Below are 23,673 nucleotides of genomic sequence, written 5' to 3'. Positions count from 1 at the left end.
AGAGCTCATTATTTCCGATCTTCGGATAGGCCTGAGACCAGGCACACACCACACACCGGGACAACAAGGTCACAACTCCTCGATTTACATCCCGTACCTACTCACTGCTAGGTGAACAGGGGCTACACGTGAAAGGAGACACACCCAAATATCTCCACCCGGCTGGGGAATCGTACCCCGGTCCTCTGGCTTGTGAAGCCAGCACTCTAACCACTGAGCTACCGGGCCGTGTGTGTGTGTGTGTGTGTGTGTATTTACCTATTTGTGTATTACAGGGCCCGAGCTAAGCTCTCTGTGTCCTGTCTCCTTGTCCATTCCTGTCATATCTCTCTGTGTGTGTGTGTGTGTGTGTGTGTGTGTGTGTGTGTTTTCCTTCCTTCCTTCCTTCCGCAACCTCGGATCTCCTCTTCAAGGCTAGGTTTGAGTGAGAACCAGCTCAGTGTTAGGGCCAGGTCCATGTTAGTGGCAGGTCAGTGTTAGAGTCTAGAGCAGACACAGAAGGAGTTTCAAGATGTTTAATTATATAATCCAGCCTTTAAACAGCTGTTACAAACTGTGAAGAAGTTATGTGAAACCGTGCACACTTTGTCAGCTAAGGTTGAGAGCTTAACCTCTCCACCCACACTCCCCCAGTCATCAGTGTCTCCCGCAAATCCCACCACTGACCCAGCTAACAACACTGATGATAATGCTAGGAGACTGATCAGAGATGAAATTCGTGAAATGAATGAAAGACAGAAGAGAGTAAATTCCCTTATTGTACGTGGTATTGATGCCCCAGATAACTCTGTTTTCAAACAGCATTTCACCACTGTGATCCGATATCTGCTGGAAAACCCTGTAGATTTTACTGACCTAAAATGCATCAATAGAAAGAGAAAACTCTATAGGTTGAATGTCCCTAACATAGAAATCAGGAAATCTCTACTTGATAAGGCCAAGAATCTGAAAGATTCTCAGTTTGATGGAATCTTCATCAGTAGAGACCTCACCTATGCCCAGCGACAGGACTTGGCCCGACGTCGACAAGCTAGAAGTAGCAGTGGTCCCCAAGACCAGCTAGCTTCAGCACCTGATACATCTACCCGTGAGTCTGCTGCAGCACCTGCTGGATACCCTGGTAGTGCTTTTCACCCACAGGCTGGGGCATCTAGCTCATCCACTGTTGGTACTCCTGCCCAGGATACACAAGACAATACTCCAGACCACAGGGCTGACCGAGCAGTCTCTTCTGATTTTTTACACTGAGAGTGAACCAAACAAACAAACGACCAACTTTCGAAAAATATCTTACGCTTAAAGTGGGTCTGTGCAATGTAAATAGTTTAGTAAATAAGGTTAACGAAGTAACTGATCTCATGCATGACTGTGATATAAATATTATGGCAATTACAGACTCCTGGCTCCTACCAAGCATTCCTAACTCTTTCCTGTCTGTCCAAGGCTATCATCCAATAGCCCGCACTGACGTTGTTGGAAATGTCCGAAAACATGGCGTATGTTTCTACATTAGAGACAACATACCCTTCATTTCCATTGATAGCAACTGTCCCAATACTCACATAGTGCACCTAGTTTCCCTCAAATGTTACATAATTGTTGTATACCGACCTTCGTCAAATACTCAAAATGACAATACAGCATTGATTAATCTCCTAGAACAGTTTTGCACAGGCAAGGAAGTTCTTATACTGGGTGATTTCAACTTGCCAGCTATTGATTGGTCTAATGAAGATGCCTTATTCCAAGACTATGATCCTCTAACTCTAGCTTTTACAAATTGCTTTAACACTATTGGCCTCCATCAGTGGGTTGACTTTCCCACCTTTACACCCTCCGGAAACACCCTTGATTTAATTTTGTCTACGGAAACAGACAGAATAGGGAGTGTTGAGTCGCTCTGTCCCCTGCCTGGTTGTGGACATGTCCCCATCAAGTTCACCTACCATTTCACATTCAACACTTCTCAAGATGGCAACGTTTGCATTAAAAAGAGAGCCTGGGAAAGAGGAAAGTACAAAATAATAGACAATCATGTATCACAGGTTGACTGGGACTATGAGTTTTGCCATCTCTCAGTAGATGCAAAGTTCACTAGACTTTTGCAAATCCTCACTCCTCTCATAGACTCTTATATTCCTCTATGCAAGCAGCTTAGTCCAAGCTCTCCCCTCAGTCCTCCTACTGCTTTAAAGAAAAACAGAACAACAGCCTGGCAGCTGTTCAAGTCTACCAGAAGATTCTATGGGTGCCACTCCCAACAATGCACTCAGGCCTTGGAAAACTACAACATTATCAATCGCCAATACAGAAACCACTTTATCTACTCCCAGATAGCTTACGAAAGGACTCTCATGGATAATCTTAAAAGAAATCCAAAAGCCTTTCATCAGTACATTCGTAACAAAAAAGTAGGTGCTCCCTCCGTGGGCCCCCTATCACATCCTGATGGTTCACTAGTAGAAGATTGTGGTGCCATGGCCGAAATTTTTGTGAACAGTTTCTCCTCTGTCTTCAAAGACAGCTGCCCAAATCCTTTTCCCCACCAGACGTTCCAGGGCACCCTTGACAATGTAAATATTACTTACTCTGCTGTGTGTAAAGGCCTTGAATCTCTTGACTCCAACTCAAGTATGGGACCAGACAACCTACATCCCAGACTTCTTAATTCTTGTCCCTCTCTTGCTTATCCCATATTTATCATTTTCTCAACTAGCCTAACTGATGGCGTCATCCCTGACATTTGGAAAGTCTCTGATGTTCGACCTATCTTCAAAAAGGGATCTCGCTCTGCTCCTCTAAACTACAGACCCATAAGTCTAACCTCAGTCTGCTGAAAGAAATTAGAGAGGATTGTGGCCGAACACATTTATGCATTTCTTGAACATAATGCTTTACTCTCTCCCAACCAGTTTGGCTTTTGGCATGGTAGAACAGCTGATAATCAACTATTGCTTACCTACGACTTTGTCTCATCTGGACTTGACACTGGAAATGTAGTTGATGTTATTCTATTTGACTTCTCTAAAGCCTTTGACGTGGTTAACCACTCAGTGCTACTCCAAAAACTCCGTAGCATTGGTATCCCCGGCAACCTGTTAAGCTGGATTTGCTCTTCCTACTTGGTAGATCCATGAGAGTATCTGTTGCAGGTGTTAAAAACAGCTACAGAGATGTAAAGAGTGGTGTACCTCAGGGCTTGGTACTGGGACCCTTACTTTTCCTACTGTATGTTAACCACCTGCCATCCACGATACAGAACAACTGTAAAATCTTTGCCGATGACTTAAAGATTTACTTGAAGTACAGCCCATCTACCCCCCCTATCACTGGCCTTTGGAACTTAGTCCTGTCAGCATGACATAAATAAAATTTGTGATGTTGCTTCCTCTTGGGGTCTTGACCTCAATAAGGACAAGTGTGTAGTGTTAAGGCTACAACGTGGTACAGTGCCTTGGCAACACATAGGTGCGTTGTCAGAGTATTCGCTCCAAGGACTCCCCATCACCATGGTAGACCAACACAAGGACCTTGGTGTCCTAGTAGACTCCAGTCTCAGATTCCATCACCACATTCGGTCTACTGCCAACAAAGCCTCTGGAATGTCGGCAAATTTTCTCAAAAGCACCCTCTGCAGATCCCAAGACTTCATGATCACTCTCTACAAAACTCACATACGACCAATTCTAGAATATGCCTCCTGTGTGTGGAACACAGGCTTCTCGGGAGACCTTCATCTGCTGGAATCAGTACAAAGAACCTGGACTCGCCACATTGAGGGCCTGTCTGAGGTACCATATGGTGAGCGACTCAGAATATTAGACCTATACTCAGTCCAGGGGCGACTGCTGCGTGCTGACCTCCTCAAATACTGGAAAATTTTCCACAAAGAGTGTGGTATCTCGCCTGAGGAAATATTTACCATGGCACCTTCTCAAGGTACAAGAGGACACAGATTCAAAATTCAGATCACCCACAGTTCAATAGAGGCCAGGAGGAGATTTTCTCACTATGGTGCGCCAGTATATGGAACTCCCTACCAGACGAAGTTGTGGCACAAAAATCTATCACCTCATACAAATCAGCTTTGCATCATATTCTAGGTCCACGTTTTTACAAATTCCCTGACTAGTTATCCTATTTCTTTACTTCTCTTACAACTTACACTTTCGTAAAAGTCTTTTCAATGTTTCTTTGTTGTATTGCTCATAGCTAACTTCACTAACATTAATAATCATTTGAATTTTTCTCCATGTTTCATAAAGGTACACAACTCAATAATTTTATGCCTCGTAATTGTTCTGTTGTCATGCTAGTAACTAGTTGACTGGCGTACCTTTTGAACTGTGCTGCCCTTACTTTTCTCCAGTACCTTCAACAATGTAGTACAAAGTGCTAAAGGGTAGCCAACCAGGTGAGTTAACCAGGTGAGATATACCTACGAATGTTTTTTTTTTTTTTTTTTTTTTTTTTTTCTCTCTCCAGTTTCAACCAATACTCCACATGTAACTATGCACATCCTCATGGTCTATATAACACTTCTACGAGCATTTCTAACCTCATTTTACCCTATCAGGAATGAATAATAACTTCAGGACATTAGGTTAGGTTAGATTTTGTTTCCACTCTAAAACCTTGCTTTCCCAGGAGTTCCCCAAGCTTGTTAGACATAGGGAAAAAGAAATATAAGATAGGGTATATTGGTTGAAACTGCAAATTTACCCACGGAACAATTACTCTGTCACTTACCTCTCAGCTGTGTGGGTTTTGGGTTGCCAACGGTTGCCAGATCTCAGCCAGATGTACATTGTCACCAATACAGCGAAAGAACTCTCACCTCAATCTCCCCATAACTACCTATTTCCACTTTTCATCCCCTTCCATAAAATGTCTAACCTTTTAAAGCTCCCTATTTACTCAGCACTAACAACATGATTACTGAGTCTGTTCTATGCATTAACCAATCTATTAGAGAACCTTTTCCCTCCCATTTCTTTCTTAAACACAAATTTCTCAAGCTTGAACACATATCAGGTTCTATCTTGGCTACTGGTCCTAAGAATTTTGCTCGTCTCCTTTTTTTTTTTTTTTCATAACCCCCATACCACCTGAATATCTTTATCAGGTACCCTCTTTTACTTTTGTCTTTCTAATGAATACAAATCTAATATCTTTAAACTTGCTTCTAAGGGCAAATCCGTCATCTCTTGTATTCTTTTAGTCATTCTTCTTTGCACTGATTTTAATAGATCCTTCTTATAATGTGGTTGACCAGAACTGTAAAGCATAACATTTTTGATCAGTTGTTATTGTGCTGCAGTGTCTTTGATGTTTTGAATGGTGTTTTTGTGTGTGCTAGGATTGTGATTTGCATTTTTTTCATGTTTTGGCAATTTTGAATCATGTGGTTTTTTTATGTGATTTATGTGTTTTCTTCATGTTTTTGGTGAGTTATGAATAGTATGTTCTTATCTTTAGAACTCTTTTTGTGTTGCAGAGAGAGAGAAGATTGTCTTGAGTGGCAGGATTGGGAAACCTATAGACCACCAGCTGTACCCAGATTGCTGGAAAACAACAAAAACTTTTATATATGCTGAAGGTTAGAAAATGTGTGTGTGTGTGTGTGTGTGTGTGTGTAATTCACCTTGGTGAATGGTCATCCAGCCAGTCTTCCCCATTACGGAGCGAGCTCAGAGCTCATAGACCGATCTTCAGGTAGGACTGAGACCACATCAACACACAACACACACTGGGAAAGCAAGGTCACAACCCCTCGAGTTACATCCCGTACCTATTTACTGCTAGGTGAACAGGGGCCACACATTAAGAGGCTGTGGTGTGTGTGTGTGTGTGTGTGTGTGTGTGTGTGTGTGTGTGTGTGTGTGTGTGTGTGTGTGTGTGTGTGTGTGTGTGTGTGTGTGTGTGTGTGTGTGTGTGTGTGTGTGTGTGTGTGTTCACTGTTTGATCTGCTGCAGTCTCTGACGAGACAGCCAGACGTTACCCTACCGAGTGAGCTCAGAGCTCATTATTTCCGATCTTTGGATAGGCCTGAGACCAGGCACACACCACACACCAGGACAACAAGGTCACAACTCCTCGATTTACATCCCATACCTACTCACTGCTAGGTGAACAGGGACTACACGTGAAAGGAGACACATCCAAATATCTCCACCCGGCCGGGGAATCGAACCCCGGTCCTCTGGCTTGTGAAGCCAGCGCTCTAACCACTGAGCTACCGGGTGTGTGTGTGTGTGTGTGTGTGTGTGTGTGTGTGTGTGTGTGTGTGTGTGTGTGTGTTTACCTAATTATGAGATACAGAAAAAGAGCCACACTAAGCTTGTGTTTTCCTGACTTCTGATCTCTGTTTTTATCCAGATTCTCCTTAAATTTATGTGTCTTCTTTGCACACACTGTTTCATCATCATGTTTGTTCCACACTGCTATACTGCTGTGAGGAAATCTGTATTTTTTGTCTCTTCTACAGTCACTCACTTTCAGTTTCCTTCTATGTTCTCTGGTGTTCCTCATATCAAGTTTCATATTATCTCTATCCAGCTTCTCTGTCTCTTCCAATACCCTATATAGTGCTATCATATCACCTCTCTCCTTCCTTTCCTCCAGTGTAGTTAATTCCAAGTTCTTCAACCTCTCTTCATAACAATATTTTCTAAAAAAATTGTAGAGATTTTTGTTGCAGCTTTTTTGGATTCTTTCAAACTTCCTGATATCTTGTTTTAAGATTTGGTGACCACACTAATGCTGCATAGCTACTCCAAACATAGATATATCAGTTATCAGTTTTTTTTTATCACATTTTCATCAAGATACGTAAATGCTGCCTTGATATTTTTAAGTAGATTATAAGTTTCCTAGTGATCTTGTTAATATGCTTCTCAAACAACATTTTGTTAGAAATGGCTATTTTCAGGTCTTTTTCTCCTATCCTTTTATTAATTTCTTAATATCCCAAGTAATAAGATCCTTTTGTTCTTCTAGCACTCTTTCCAAACTCCATCATGCTGCATTTCTTAGCATTAAACTCCATGTTCTGTTTCATTGACCATTCATACATCTTAAGTAAGTCTTGATTTAGTGCTTCATAGTCCTCTTGATTTGAAAGTGTTCTGATGATATTTGCATCATCAGCAAAAAGACTCATGTAGCTTCTGTCATGTCCTTAATATAGACAGCAAACATGATTGGGTGCTAGAACTGAACCTTGCTGAACTCCTCTTATTACCTCTCTCCAGTTTGATTTTTTTTGCCTCTGATGGCTGTTCTTATTTCTCTGCCTGTCAAAATTCAGTCATCCATTTTAATATTGATACTCCCAATCCTATACTTTTCAATTTCCATATTAACCTTTTATATGGTAGCTACTTTATCAAAAACTTTTCAAGTTCCAAGTACATGCAATCAGTCCATTCATCTCTATCATTCACTGTATCCACTACTCTTGAGTAAAATCTTATCAGATTAGTTGGACAAGATTTCTCTTTCGTGAATCCATATTGTTCCCCCATTATCGCTCTGTTGTCTTCCAGAAATGTCATTCACCTGTTCTTGATTTTCTTTTTGCAAATTTTTACTACTTCACTTGTGTCAGTGATACAGATCGATAATTTTATGGGTTTTTCTTATTCCTGGCCTTGAAGATTGGGATAATATCTGGCCATTTTCAGTCTTTCGTTAATTTTCCTTCTAACAAGGTGGTGCTGATGATATCATGGGTCACTTTAGCTAGCTGTGAGCTGTGTTCTTTTAGAACACAGTTTGAGACTCCATCAGGTCTTGTTCCTTTCCTCAATTCCAATATCCAAACTATTCTGTATTTTCTCTACTGTTGTTTTGACTTCCTTCAAACAATCCTATTTTCTATTCTTATCCTCTCATCTTTGAACTCATTTTTTTTTGTGGAGTTAAACATGCACTATTCTAACTGTTTACTTTGACTTCTTCCCAATTTACATACTTGCAGTTAAGATCCCCCACAAGTCATCAGCCATGGTACAGTGGAACCATGTGTGCTTTGGGGTCTGAGGGGTCTCCAAGTTCATGGGTTCGAATCCTGTCCACAGTCCAAGTGTAGGTTAGGCTTCCTTACTCGGGGCAGCGGTTTCCTAGCGGGTGGGCTTTGAGATAGTAGGTACCCCCAAAAAAATTACGTGTCCCCTTTAACTCATCAATTCCCGTGAAAAGCCCACTTGGTATAAGTAAATAAATAAAAAAAAGTACTCCTCTTCTGTCCTTTTTTAACATATTATATGTCCAAGCACTTTGTCACCTCATTTTGCATTTCCTTGTGTACATGAAGCCTCCTTGTATCAATCTTCAGTGGCACTTATGTTACTATGATCCCCCTCTTTTCCCTCCACTGGTCTTAATTGTTATACTTATACCTCTGCCAGTCCATCACCATATTGTACTTCTTCCACATGTATATCTTCTTGAGCCATTATCAATACTCCTCCTCCTCTTGCTTTTCTCCTTCTCTCTCCTTCAAACATTATATTCCTGTGCTCTTTAAAATTTACTTGGATGTCTTCACTTAACTTTGTTTATTATACATACCACATCCGTTTGTTTCTCCAATATATAGTCTCTCATTTCCAGCATTCTTGATATAAATCTATCTATGCTTGTATATGTAACCCTTAGTGTCTTTTATCCTCTTCCCAGACATACCATCTCTTCAACCTCATGTCTAGTACTCACCAGTAAAATTTCTTCTTTTCATTCTCTGTCGTCCCCTAACTGCTCTAGACCCTGTTCCTCATCCTGAACCATCAAAATAATCCTTTTCCGTCACAAATTTCACTGGGTTTTTCTTCTCATGTAGTCCATATATAACCATACATTTCTTTTATTTATCCATACATTTTATATAACCATATTTTTTTTTTTTTTGTGTGTGTGTGTTTGGGGAATATTTTCACCCTTGGTATTCCTTTACCTTCATTCTCTCTCTCTCATTCATTCAGTATAATTATTTTTCCTTGTTAGTGTATATTTCTAGTCTGTTTCACTTTTATTTATCTAGATCTTCCTTGGGTCCATAGTTATCCAAGTATTTTTTTTTATGCCTCTTCCATCTCTTTAAAGGTTTTTCCAGTCTTCCTTCCTTCATTTAACACTCAATCCTCACTTCTGTCTGTCTTTCTGTCTCTCTACCCAACCCTTCCCTACACACACACACACACACACACATCACAGGTATAAAATAACAAACATTTTATAAACTATTCTTCCATTTATTTAATCTTTCAATTTATTTCCAGGGTGAGTATTTTCCTGCCCATCTCGTCACAACTCTCACTAGAATAGAAGAAAGTGTTTAAAGTTCTTGATGGAAACTGATTTGGTTCATATATTGGGCATGAAGGTGAGAGAGAGAGAGAGAGAGAGAGAGAGAGAGAGAGAGAGAGAGAGAGAGAGAGAGAGAGAGAGAGAGAGAGAGAGAGAGAGAGAGACCATCAATCAGCAGCTACGGAGGATCTCCGCTCTCAGAAGGATCGTCAGTTTCCTTGACAGGAAGGGGAGACTGCTACTGTACAAGGCATAGGTGTGGCCCCACCTTGAGTACGCAGCTCTCCCCTGGATGTCCTGTGCCGCCACACACAGAAGGAGACTGGACAGCATCCAACGCCGCGCCATACGGCTAGTAGATGCTGCACTACCACCTCACCCAGAGCCTAAGTGTCCTCTTGATTCACTGGAACACCGCAGAGACGTGGCGGCGATCGTAGTGTTCCATAAGGCACAGGTGCAAAGAGTGCCACATCTGGCAGGGCTGCGTCATCCTCTAAGAGTCACCACACGGAGCACGAGAACGGTGCTCAATGGTGGTGACGCCGTAGAGGTGCCGCGATCCCACGGGTGTCAGCATCAACGCACCTTCGCAGGACGCATCTCCAGGATGTGGAACTTGTTCACGGCCGTGGTGCCTCACGTCCAGGAGATGAACACTCACAGTGTCAAACTGATGGCACATAATTGGAGACAGACACTGCCAACTCCTCTGACACTCTTTGTGACGTGACACTCAGTGTAGTGCAGTGCATGAATAGTGCGAAACGAATAGTGCTCCATTTACATGCTGACCATCTTGTATATTATCGATTTTTAAGTCTTGTAAATATTGTAGAGAAATAAATTGTAGTACCCTTAGAATAGGTACATGTTCCTTTGTATAAAAGAGAGAGAGAGAGGGGCATTATATTTGAGGAGAGGCTGTGGGAGTGACTGTGGGTTTGTCAACATACTGTGGGGCTGTGGGGCTGTGGAGAGAGAGAGAGAGAGAGAGAGAGAGAGAGAGAGAGAGAGAGAGAGAGAGAGAGAGAGAGAGAGAGAGAGAGAGAGAGGGGGGGCATTATATTTGAGGAGAGGCTGTGGGGAGTGACTGTGGGTTTGTCAACATACTGTGGGGACATGTGTGGGGCTGTGGGCAGAGAGAGAGAGAGAGAGAGAGAGAGAGAGAGAGAGAGAGAGCATTATATTTGAGAGAGGCTGTGGGGAGAGTGACTGTGGGTTTGTCAACATACTGTGGGCTATGGGTAGAGAGAGAGAAGGGGGGAGGGCATTATATTTGAGGAGAGGCTGTGGGGAGTGAGTGACTGTGGGTTTGTCAACATACTGTGGGCTGAGAGAGAGAGAGAAATTTATTTTTGTCTCCTCTTTCTTCTTTCTCTTTGTCTTCTAGAGGCTGTGGGTGAGTCACTGTGGGTTTGTCAACATACTGTGGGGCTGTGGAGAGAGAGAGAGAGAGAGAGAGAGAGATTTTTTGTCTATTTCTTCCTATCTCATTTCTTTTCTTGTCTTCTTTCTATCTCTTCTATCTTGTCTTCCTTCATCTTCCCTTCCCCTTCCTCTTCTCATTTTCCTCTTCCCTCCTTCCTCTGTCACCTCTGTAAGAAAACAATGAAGATATATTGATACTTAAAAACATACTTCTCACTCACACACATGCACGCACACTCATAGAGAGACTCTCTCTCTCTCTCCCAGAGTGGAGCTGTAAATCATCTCCATTTTACGAGTATGTAAGTAATTTATATATGTGCCTATTTAAACCAGGGCTTCTTATACATGTTATCGTTGTTAGTGTGCAATAATTTTTAGTATTTTATTGAATTGTCACTAATAATCTGACCACCTGTCTGTCTCTCCCTGTCCAAAGATTTAATTACCTAGAGAGAGGGAGAGAGCAAGAGAAACATGAGCTCTGGTGGATGTGGTAATGGGTAGCTGGAGGGAGGAGGAAGCGGCAGTGGCTTGGTGGTGATATGAATGTGGTGCGAGAAGAGATGAGTGCATTAGGTGTGAACAAAGCCTGTCCTGGCCATACTAACACAAAGATGGATACGGGAAACAAATGGCAATGACAGATTGACAATGTTTTTTTTGTACACCCATTAATTGTGTGTGTCAAACCGTGAAGGAAATCAGTGGTAACAATATATTTTCACAGCATGGAGACGGAACTGACATGGAGGGTCAAAATGGGGCACTGTGTTGGATATGTGTGAATACTTAAGCCAAATTCAGTCTAACAAGATTTCTTTCACTAACACTGAGGTAAGGAGTGGATACAGCACTGATGTGTGTGTGAATAGTCATTTAGTCTTGACCTCACACAGATGTAGGGGGTTAATAGTGAGCAGAGGTAAGATAGGCCAGCCAGTGTGGAGATAAGAGACAGCATTATGCCTCTCCCATGCCTGCTGCCTGGACATCCTATCTTATCTACCCAGATGTCTGATATATGTATTTGCTTGTGGCTTTTGTGAAGGCTGAATAAAATGAGATGGGGAAACCAGCACGTTGTATCTTTCTACCACAAATATGGTAATCTTGCACCTTAATAACATGATTTCTCAGGAAACCACACAACACTTACAAATAAGGCATTGCCAGTAAGTGTGCAATGCATGCTGGTGCTCACAAAGCCTCACCTCACAATCTAATCAAACAGTCTGACATAACTCATATAAGCTTTACATCTCAATACCTTATCATTGCAATCACAGAAACAGCACTGTCATCAACCTCTCTTACCTTTGATATCAGGGCACATGCTCGTGCTGATCAATGAATAAATGTTACTGCACATATATCCCTATATGTAGTTCCCTATACTGAGGATCTACAACAGCAGGAATATTAAAGGATTGCAGATGAAATATTACTTACCCAGCCTCCCTAATAGTTTCACTCACCTGGCAGCAAAGACAGGCCAGCTGCTATGGTGGAGTGCTGGCAGCTGCATTGGGTGATTGAGGGCAGTATTTGTCATCCTCACTCCTGAAAAAAATAAATATATGTATATTTTTTTTATTATATATGCTATTCTCATGTTCGTTTTTCATTTGAAATGGATAAGAATTGTAACCATGAAAGGTGTGATGATTTTTTTTTATTTTGGCATGTTTTATATATCCAATTTTGGCAATACATAAAAGACATCTGAAGACATCTGTCAATAAACAACATACACTTGCCTGATAGGGACTTTTGAGACCACTGTGGCTACAATGTTGATAGGAAAATCTTCAAATTCTTTTCATCAAACTAAAGTCTTGAGGGTATTGTTTATAAAAAATAAGCAATAATTTTCCTCTACCGAGGACAAATTATTGGGTTATAATCTGCACAAATATGCAAGATTGTTTCTTTTTATAAGAGATGAGTTCATTTTCTAAGTTTCTTTTGTCCATAGTGATAAATACTATTATATGAAATAGTGTACTTACAGAACCAACAAGACTCCAACCATTTCTGTATAATCAGTGCACATTTGTGTTCAACCCATGGTGAAGGAAGACTTGCCACGCTACACAACAGACAAGTGAGGATGCAACACTGAGGTATGCACCACTATGGTAATGTGAGAGAGGCTGAAGAGAGTTAGAGGAAAGATGTTTATAAGATGAAAAGCTTATCATTTCACCCTGTCTAAGAGTAGTATGATTGGACCATACCCCCATACATGTGAAGTACGTATACTCCACACATGGACAGACAAGGCCCCTATACAAAGTTAACACCTAAGATAGGGAAGAGTGAGAAAAACTGGCAGAAATGACTCAATGCCCAACTTCATAGTAACTGTTTAACTAGAGTTGTGAAGTTTCCAGTTTAGAATAAAAGTAAAGAACAGACTGAAGATGTTCGGTTTAGAAAAGAGAGAGAGAGAGAGAGAGAGAGAGAGAGAGAGAGAGAGAGAGAGAGAGAGAGAGAGAGAGAGAGAGAGAGAGAGCCTTACTTCTATACATTATTAAGTAATATCCATTGCACCACCACCACCACCACCACCACCACCACCACTACTACTACTACTACTACTACTACTACTACTACTACTACAGTCAAGAGGTATACAAACAATCATCTTATGAAGCTTGATTCACATTTTAATGTAAAAATATAAGCAATTCAGATCCAATGTACTATTACAATTATATAAAATCACACATATGGTGAGCAGTGACCAAGAACATCTTTAGTTAATTCCTGATCAATGTCAGTCTATAATAACAATGCTTTGCTTCAGCCAGTACAATACTGTACTCCATAATAATGGTCAGATTCTTGGCACAGGGTGACAGTGAGGGCCAGGTAGTATTTCATACTCTCCTTCTGATCTTCCCTGTTATATCCTTTCCTAGATGTCCCCACGGAGGAAACACACACAGGTGTACATTAACTCTTTGGCTACTCTAGGTTCTTCAGCTTTAAGCTTAAAGTGTTCTGGTGCTATGTTCAGTACAATTCTGAATGGTACCACTGATGGCAAAAAGGAATAAAACTCCCATTCCACTGGAATGCCGACCATTGTATGACCCTTCTATGCATGTAAAATTGGCTTTGTCGCCAGTGGTCATCAGAAGGAGATAGGAAGGTCTTCATGGAGAGAGTAGGGTCATGGATACGAAACAGAAAAAGCCATAGTTTGGGACCATTTTACAACATGTTGAAAACTTGTACAGCTTGGTTGCCATCACAATGGATTGTGGTATGGAGGCGAGAGTGGCACAGAATGGAGTTTCAAGGGTGTACAAGGAGCAGTACGGTCATAAAGAGGAAGCAGTTTGGTAGTCCATTTATATACTCTACTTTTCATTGATTTCATTTAATTTTTTATCTATCCATTTTCTTTCATTTTCATTTATCTACTTTATTTAATCTCTTTACTATTTTGCTCTTTATCTAATTTTACTATTTTGCTCCTTATCTAATTTTACTGATTTTTATTAATCTAATTAATCTACTTATTTATTTATTAATTTACTTATTTATTTATCTATTTATTATCATATATTTATTTATTTATTCATTTTGCTGCACTTTAAAATTCTTCAACCACGTAGAAGAATTATTGGTAGTTCCTGGCAACGCTAAGCAAAGTCACGGCATTATCATAACATTCACTCTTTTCATACCGTTACAAGCCACAGGACTTCATTGTTCATGATATCAGTGTGACCCTCTCAACGCAAGTGTGAGATGCAAATGAAGACTGTCACTAGATTCCCCTCTTATAAATAAAAATCTTAGGGAACACCAAAGGGTTCTTCAGCTGTCATTCTGGTCGGGGGTAGGCTAATGTTGCCTAAGGAGCATTCAAAGGAAGCTCAGTGGATGGTATCAGTGTCTGAAACGTGTTCAAAGAAGAAACACTGGAGGCTCACTGATCGCAGTAAAAGCACATAGGTCAGCCATGGAACACTGTAAGGATGCTTGGAGTAGCAGTGAGAATGTCGTGGTCATCCACAGAAATACAGAAATTGGTGGAAAAATAAATACCATGGCACAACAAGAGTGCTGCTAGCAGTCCCACCAAAATTAACTTTTTCCATTTTCTGGCAACCTCAACACAACCTATCCATTTTCACAGGACAGAAAGGGAGCTCAACAGTCGTCATCCAGTGGGACGAAGACATAATGGATAGTGTAAGCATTTTGGAGCTTAAATATTTACTTTTTACATTACATATTTATCTAAGGTTAATCCAATCAAGTAATAAGCTCCACACTACCATTAGGAATTCAATGGTTAAAATTCACAATGGCTCCACTGAACACACCTTTGATATCCATCAATCTATCTATACAATTCAATCATAGGTAAGAAGTAGAAAGAGAAAAAAATCAATATATATATATATATATATATATATATATATATATATATATATATATATATATATATATATATATATATATATATATTTCTCCACAAATTCTTAATGATTCAGCGAATCAAATTTAATATCATGATGGAATTGCTTATAAAAATGCTTAGTTTGTCTATAGTTCAAAGCATACCTGACCATACAATAGAGTAAACAAAGCATTGCATCTCATAGGAATTTCTAAACCTCTCACTAATTCTCCACTAATTTCAGTCCCAAATTTGTAAAGGAACTACAGTACTGTTTGAATTCAAAGAAAAGTATTACTTTATAATCACAGCTAGGCACAACAATAAAAAGAATTACCACGATAAATCGATAGCAATAACCTTATCAGCAATAACCAGCGATGAACATATCCCTTAACAATCAATAACTGATAAACCCTCCAAAATTCTGATACTAGAAATAGTGACATTGATATTCTAAATTTTCAAGAATTATCAATAAACACAAATCTTTATTCTTATCTTACAAAACTTAGCTAACTTAGAAAAAAATTGTAAAAATTTCAAGTTTAATATTTATCCTGTAAACTCACTGATGGAAAGTAGTTTTAAATCAAATAACATTTCAATTGAAAAAATAAAAACTTCAACATTTTGATGTTCTAAAAGCCAAAATTATTGATTATCACTAGTTTGGAACCAAAAGCATCGGCAAAACAGATAAATTAATAATGCCGGAAAAATAATTATGGGTTAACTGATAACCTGACAAGTTATCGCAATAGATTACCATGATTATGCCAACTTATGTTTATAACATCAAAACTCTTTCCTACACGGCAACTCTATTGGTGCACCACTAGGAACTTACAAAGAACTTATATTACTTGAAATGCTACATTCTTTACCTGCCTCTACAACTAATTTAATTAATTTCACACCTCAAGAAGGTAAAGTGATAATTATAAGTAATTCAACTTATCGAACTCATTTCTACTATGCTTAGTTTTCACCATCTCAAATCTTTCAGTACACTGACAATCAATTTGCAAAATACGACGTGAAATTTTTAACAAATGAGGGCTTTGGAGTTAGGGAAAATGCCAAATGAGGTGAAAGTGGGAGATTACATGTTTGACTATAATTAAATGAACACTATAAAAATATAAAAAGTTCAATTTCATCTGAAGGAAAACTAAGGGAGTGGAGGGAGCTTGTGTATGTTCTCTGTACAGCTTGCTTTACAAGACTGAGGGAGAACATGATGATGTGATGGTGTAGGTGAGAACACAAGAATAGCTCCTAAATTTTGCTTGGTTTGTAGAAAACATAACACAAACCTCTAAGTCTCAGCATATGAGATAATAAATCTAAATGACTTGTAACTACAATCTAACTACACACCCCTCCATTTAGAACACTGTTGTTGAAAAGTACTAAATGTTAGTTACTAATTCACAGAATAATAGATTTTTCAAATACTATCCTTCTGTTTAGTGCAATACAAGTTTAAGTGCATTCTAAAGGTTCATCAAAATATCTATGAACATGACAGTGCATTTTGTAGTCTTAAAATGTTATAGAAATCTAACATAATTTGCAACATACATAAGCATCCAAAATCAGAAATCCTCTTTGTGTATGTGCATGTGTGGACCACCACTTGCATGAGTTTTCTGCAACCACTGGCAACATGCAGCATATTTGTGTGACCTATTTCCTGACAATCTCCTTGGTAACATTGTCTACAACACCCAAGATACCTCCTTTGGAAATAAAATGACATCCTACACTGTTATTTTATCTCTTGTATCACAGACATACTCAAAATGATCCACCAACTTTGTGATATGATGATGAAGATTAATAATACTGAATGAAGTTGACATCATACAGACCTAAATGACTTCAGTTGCAGCCTAACATCCCTACACAACTACAACCTTAAGCAGGAGCTTCAACACATGACCATGTACCATTAAAAACTATGTAATACTATACATAATTTTCTGTTGACACAAATATTTTAGCATATTCAGCACCTTCCTCCATCAATACAATCTATGAAGGTAGTTACTAAGCAGGCAACAAGCTAACACACTCCTTTGTTTGTTGCTCCATTGGTAACAGAAAATATCTTGTACCTGCCATGTTATAATTTGATCCCACTTTTGTTCTTAGATGAAGCTAAGACCAAACTTATTCCTCAAAGTCTTCAGCATTACAATTAGGTGAAAGTCATGATAATGATGATGCTAATGATGATGATAAAGTAGACCCTATTCATCAAGATGTTGCTCAGCCACCCTTGGTCTTAGCACAGCTTACCTTGCTCATGTTCTGCCTGTTGAGTACCTTACAGATATAGTTACCAGCCTCAATCAGTTTGTCAAGGTCTACTCCAGTCTCTATTTGCAGGCCATTGAGCATGTAGACCACATCCTCTGTTGCCACATTCCCTGAAGCACCTTTGGCATAGGGACATCCTCCTAAGCCAGCCACAGAGGCATCCACTACACTCACCCCCATCTGAGGACAAGGAAATGGAGGTTTCAATGTATACTTGTGACAACTAACATCACCATTATAGAGTTCAAATAGCAAAGCATATAACATTACCTAACACATGCATGACAGCTGACATTAATTACTTCATGCTCCTCAAAACTAACAATAAAGGAGTGTGCCTAGTAGATGAATATTCCAGGATGAAAACACTCTTCAACATTTCTGATAGTTGGCATCATTGTTATCCTCTCAAAATATAATTATATCCATGCCAAATATAACAAAGAAACAGCGAGACTTGACAAGTGGGAAGCATATGTATATTTTGTATGTATAGTGAGAGTTCATTGGAATGTGTAACAAGCTCAATTCAGTAAGTGTACAAGTGTCATTACACTATTTGAGTCTAGTACCCACCTGAAGTGCTGTCAAAATATTAGGCAGTGCTTGGCCATAGGTGTCATGGCAATGTATTGCCAACACATCTGCTGGCAACACTTTCAGCACTTCCTCTAACATGTGGCGAATGCTGCCTGGTGTGCCCACACCAATGGTATCCCCAAGGGAGATCTCATAGCATCCCATCTCATACATGGTGTGGGCAACCTGGGAAACGAAATGTCTGGGATGAGTCTAGCATCTTAATTCAAGGTCTAAGTCAGCAGTGAGATAGATACAGCCTACAACTTGATTTGTGGTTGATTTTGTGGCTCATCAAATACATCCTGTGACATTCCTGAATATGGTTTCTGCTGATACATAAATAAATAGCTATACTCTGGTGAAGAACATAAGTGATCTGGACAAGTTCATATACAAAGCTAAGGAGTAGCTCAAATTCACAAATTCACAAATAATGTTGCTATATTCCAAGCCACACATATAAAGCATACCTGAGCCACAGTCCTGGGATCAACAGGTCCCTCATAGGGACAGCCACACACACAGGAGACATAGCCCCTCACCCTTACACCTCTTGCCTTGGCTGCCTCCACCACTGCCTCAAAGCGTTTAAGGGATTCCATGATACTGCAATTGATGTTCTTCTGGCTGAATGACTCTGAGGCAGCCCCAAAGATGGCCACTTCCTCACATCCTGCCTGAAACTGTAGCACATTCTTCTTGCACAATGAAAATTAATATACTTTAGTTTAGAAAAGGAGAATGATATTATTGCTTCAGTATTACTATACAATAAAAAAGATGTAAAGAAAATTTTCTGAATTACTTTGTGAGTTGAGGCATACTTTCCTAAGGCATAGCATGAACAGTACAGCATGTTTCATATATACAAGAATAGACATTTGAAATAAAGAATTAAAAGAGGAAGAAGTACTTAGATATATACATCAGCTGAAGAAATTGAAGTAAATAAAGCCATGGGAACAAGACAACTAAAGACCAATTCGGACACTGATCTCACCGCAGCCTCAAATCCCTTCAGATTTGGTGTCAGTACAGGGTATGACACTCCACTGAGGCGCTGAATTCCCTGCATCACCTCCATGTGGTCAGCCATCTGTGGCACCCATTTTGGTGAGACAAAGCTGAAAGCAAAAATATTTGTGACAGGCTGGTAATTAATAGTGACGAGTTAATCTTTCGTGTTTTTCACATAGTGAACTTTAAAATCTGCCTTAACACACAGAATTAGGCTAACTTGCCATCCAGGTATTCCAGTCATTGTAATTACAACCTTACTGTTTTGGTTGTTTTATCCCATCAATCTGAAATTATCCAAGATTTGTGTCTATGGAGTCAGAGCTTAATGCACATGAAATACAAGCAACTACTCCAGCCTTCTTGTCTTTAGTATTCAAAATCTTAAAATGTGCAGTGGTCTTGACATCAGTGTTCACTGCACACTCTAAGACAGTAATAGCCCTCTCAATTGTCTTCCCGAGACATCCAATCCAAACATTTCTTAAGTTCAGGTGTATGACAATTCCCTTCTTCTCTGAACAAATGTAACTCTCTGGATACTGTCAACCGCTCAGGTATTTCTCTAACTGAATGACCAGCTTCCTTGAGGCTCACAATCTGCACAGTAGTCTCAGAACATTACTATACTGTTTCATCCACACTAAAAAAACAATCAATTATCACAAGATGCTATTGTGTAATAATGTGAAACAAGTCACTGTAGGTTTCTGCTCTCTAAAGCACACCAAGGAGGGGCACTGCACTGTGAGGCAGCAATATGGCAGTGGCCCAAATGTGGTGACAATGGTTCACTCTCAAGATGACTTAGCTTTTTTCCCCATAACCCTACAACCAGGGATCTGATATCTATGACAAGTACTGTACAATAATATACACAGCAAATTATTTCTAGTGCTGATATTTGTTTTAAGGTATGTGTTTTTTGGAAACAAGGTAACTTACTTCTATGAAAAATTATCAGAAGTATTTCCCATAAATTTCTTAGCCTTGCCAAACAGTTTAAGATCAATTAGGATAGATTAAATCAGTTTAGTTATATTGGATTATGTTAAGTTATATCTGGCTTGGTTGGCTTAATTCAAATTAATTTGGTTAGGATATGTCTATTTGATTACACTGGGTTAGTTTGGTTAGCTGGGATTAGCTTGGCATGATTGAATTAGTTTGTTAGGTTAATTTTATAAGATTACATTAAGTGGTGGTGAGTAATAACTCAGTGGCAGTCATGGGCAAGTGGCAGCCAGTCCTCAGGAGGAACATTACAAGTGGGTGTTCCCATCATGTTACTTGTTTGTGAGGATAAAACAAATTTTTTTTGGTGGATTTCAGTCTGCTTTTAGTTTAAATTGCACACCATTAGTTTTTAAGGGAATGAGAAATCAGGTGGTAACAAATAAAATCTAATGTTTTTGGAAAAATAAAACAAGCAGATTAATTCAAAACGTGCATAAAAAGCCAAAAAATAAGTTTCAATCTCTCTATCTTGCTTGAGTGACTCACTCACTGACCTGGTCACTTCCACAGCACGGTGTCCGGCCTTTGCTAACTTGTTGATTAGCTCTATCTTCACATTGGTGGGCACCAAAGTCTTCTCATTCTGCAAGCCGTCCCTGGGTCCCACCTCCACGATCTTTACCTTCCTTGGGTAAGGCGGCAGGGCATGCGGGGACCCCCGGATCTGTGTGTGTGCAAGAATAACTTGGCTTACACTTGTACCATGCAGTTTCTTCTTTAGTTTACAGTGAGTACAATCCGACACGTCATGATCAAAGAAGGATGACCACTGAAACCTGAATGGAATTTGATTGGCCTTGACTTGTCTTGCCGCTACACATAACTAAGTTTCACTCTAAATTTGATCTAACAACCAAATCTGACATATGCTAATATTCCACCTTATTAAGAAGATGCTTATATTAGTATTAGGAAACGTCACAACACTCAAATAAGCATTGGCAGTGGGTGTACAGTGCATGCTGGTGCTCACCAAACCTCACCTCACAATCTAATAAATTCCAACCCTAATGTAAATCAAACATAGCCTGACAGACCCTAAGCTTTACCTCTCAATACCACAGGTACCTTAATCAAAACACTCACAGAAACAGCACTGCCATCAACCTCTATTACATCTGGTGTGGGGCGCATGCTGGTGCTGGTCACAGTAAACTTAACTGTACATATATTTCAAGGCCACAATGCTGGACACTTTCCCCGGAAGAGATGTGCCCGGTAAAAACAGGATGGTAAGGCAGAGGGAAAAGAAAACACACTAACAAGGATAATGAGAGGCAGTGACATGCATGAAGTCTTTTCCTATCTCCGTACCTCTAGATACTGAGACTTCCCAAGCGTTTGCTAGAAAATAAAAGATTATTGTGAAAATTTGGGTTATATATACATGATAACATGAAAAAAAAATTTATCAGCCTTCAGTGTTACAAATGACACAAAGCCAAGCACGTTACCAGACAATAATTACTTCCTTAATATATAAACATGAGGGATAGAGATGTAAAATCTGAAGCTTCAATCTTCCCATGTATTGTTACTAAGGAAGGTTAATAGTAACAGAACACATGGGCCGCCTTCCCTGCCTTGTGCTCACCCCTACTGCGCCATAGTTCCTGCAGAAAGACTTGAGAGCAGAGAGCAGGTCTGTCCGGCAAAGGATCCTGGACATGGTGAAGGGGAGAAGGGTGAGAGGCAAGGAGGATCAGCTGTGAGGGTTGTCGGCTGCTGCACACCTCTCCCACGCTCCCCCTCTCTCCCACTCCTCTCCCTCTCCGTCTCTGACCTTTATGAACAGTCTCACTCCGGGGAACTTAACATACAACAGCCTTGGTTTCACTTCAGGGATAAATAAATAATTTATTGATACATTTATTGTTGCATTAATAATGGAATACAAGAAAGGAGGATGGACCGTCACTCACCCCCTGGACCAAGACATAAGGGTAGAATATTAAAAAAAAAAAAAAAAAAAAAAAATACAATATATATATAGTAACTATACATTACAGGAATATAAGTAAATAAACGAGTGATTGAATGAATAATCTTTGAAGGAATATTAGTCAAATTAATAGGCAGAGAAGGAGGCTTGCCGTGTAATACTTGTGAAAATTGTGAATTAACTAGTGTCTACCTAGTTCTTTATTATTACATCCAGTTTCTAGGTACTCTTCCAGCCCCTACCTACATCTCAATACTCCCACTCCAGACCACTACGTCCCCCGCACTTGCATATATCTTCCTGTATCACTATGCGCGTTGTGTGTTCACCTGCTTTGATGCTCTGCGCAGTAATACTCAGAATCGAATAAGGAAAACGCACGCTATAATACCCAGGGCCCAGAGACAAAACCCTTCTTCTAACATGGTAACCCTTACGGAAAACACCCCAAAATCTTTCATCATGCCTCAAACATTTCGTTTTTACCCTAACACCACCATACTGGCTTCGGCGGTATATATGCTAAAATTGGAACGATACAGGGAGGACTAGCATGGCCCTGTGCAAGGATGAAAGGGAAAATCGTGATGCGTTTCACATTTTTTTTTCTTTAACCCAATAACCTCCCCAGCATATATTTCTCTTTGACTTCCTATTAATCTCTAAAATCTCCTCCTTGTTCTCAGACAGACAATTGTGAAGCGAACTTAAAGATAGCTAATGCTACTTTTTTTCTCTATCCTTTCTCGCTCTCCTCTCTTCATAGGCTATAAAGAACTTAACGAGAATAACGGAACGAAACTTATTGTCTGTAAACAGCATCTCGTTATAATGTAAGAAACTATCGCACCTACACGCCTCATCTGCTGATATTTGTGTACTGCAATGTTGCTTTTTATTAGCAGTAAAGGAGGGGCTGCTTCAATTGGTCATAATAGCAAAGATCCCCAGGGAAGCATTAGGAAAGGAAAAAGATGGGTGTTTGTATGATAGTGTTAAAGGAGGAGGAGGAGGAGGAGGAAACTAAAAAACAAATTCGTCAAGCTTCACATTTCGCAATTCAATGCAATATGTTCCTCTCAAGCTTTTGCAATATTGATGAAAAAAGGGAGTTGAAATCCATATTCACATATTTTTGAGGCTGATCTAATATCCTTTCTCCTCTTCTTTATTACAAAAAAGTCGTCTTAAAACACAAGTCTGAACATAAACTATACAATTGAAATATATCAAGATATGCATGTAACATTCAATGACAAATCAATACGGTGCCAATTTTCAAGTAGGAGTCCATTTTATCTAAGCTCTTTTATGGATCTATAGTTATCATAATTTATCTATCGCCAATACGAATGGACAAATGTGACAAAGGAAAAATCAAGGAACATCTCTTGTCCCTTGCCCGCGTCCTTTGCCTCGCGTCTCTCTCATTCACCTTGCAGCCCCAAAGAATCAATGGGGTTTATCAGGCTGGCCACGAGATTCCCACCGTCCACCGCCCCATTATAAAGTATGATGTAACCCAAACACATGACCACAGTTACCTTTCATAGCAGCGACTGCCCTATACTGTTCAATGTCTCTCTTCCTGCTCCTTCTCGTCCTCCCCGTCGTCCTCGTCCTC

General features: G+C 39.8%; 1 protein-coding gene and 1 non-coding gene across 3 annotated transcripts; one reads left to right on the top strand and one right to left on the bottom strand.

Moving 5' to 3' along the window:
- Positions 1 to 13,391: 13,391 nt before the first annotated feature.
- On the bottom strand, positions 13,392 to 21,880 carry LOC123505415 (hydroxymethylglutaryl-CoA lyase, mitochondrial-like). Of its 2 annotated transcripts, XM_045256656.1 has the most exons (7): positions 21,702 to 21,880; positions 21,422 to 21,451; positions 20,602 to 20,771; positions 19,074 to 19,197; positions 18,544 to 18,756; positions 18,068 to 18,256; positions 13,392 to 17,671 (listed from the first exon to the last, which is right to left on the bottom strand). In XM_045256656.1, the coding sequence occupies exons 1-7, from the start codon at positions 21,774 to 21,776 to the stop codon at positions 17,441 to 17,443; spliced, it is 1,032 nt and encodes a 343-aa protein (XP_045112591.1). In that variant the 5' UTR covers positions 21,777 to 21,880; the 3' UTR covers positions 13,392 to 17,440. The 2 variants fall into 2 exon arrangements, with proteins under 2 accessions (XP_045112591.1, XP_045112592.1); XM_045256657.1 differs by lacking the exon at positions 21,422 to 21,451.
- Positions 21,881 to 22,547: 667 nt separating this feature from the next.
- Positions 22,548 to 22,653, top strand: LOC123505922. Its single transcript, XR_006675319.1, has one exon. It is a non-coding gene; the product is annotated as a U6 spliceosomal RNA (small nuclear RNA).
- The last annotated feature ends 1,020 nt before the right edge of the window (positions 22,654 to 23,673 follow it).

This window comes from Portunus trituberculatus, chromosome 18, assembly GCF_017591435.1.
Source record: "Portunus trituberculatus isolate SZX2019 chromosome 18, ASM1759143v1, whole genome shotgun sequence".
Taxonomy (NCBI): domain Eukaryota; kingdom Metazoa; phylum Arthropoda; class Malacostraca; order Decapoda; family Portunidae; genus Portunus; species Portunus trituberculatus.
The sequence above is the reverse complement of the archived record's forward strand: the minus strand, read 5'-3'. Positions and strand labels throughout refer to the sequence as shown.

Bases quoted from the DNA above. Each gene is read 5' to 3' on its own strand.
- LOC123505415 (XM_045256656.1), bottom strand. From the start codon at position 21,776: ATGTCCAGGATCCTTTGCCGGACAGACCTGCTCTCTGCTCTCAAGTCT. The intron at 21,452-21,701 runs GTGAGCACAAGG...TTTATTTTCTAG, and splicing joins GGAACTATGGCGCAGTAGGG to CAAACGCTTGGGAAGTCTCA. The intron at 18,257-18,543 runs GTATGCTTTATA...TTCGTTTCCCAG, and splicing joins ATCCCAGGACTGTGGCTCAG to GTTGCCCACACCATGTATGA.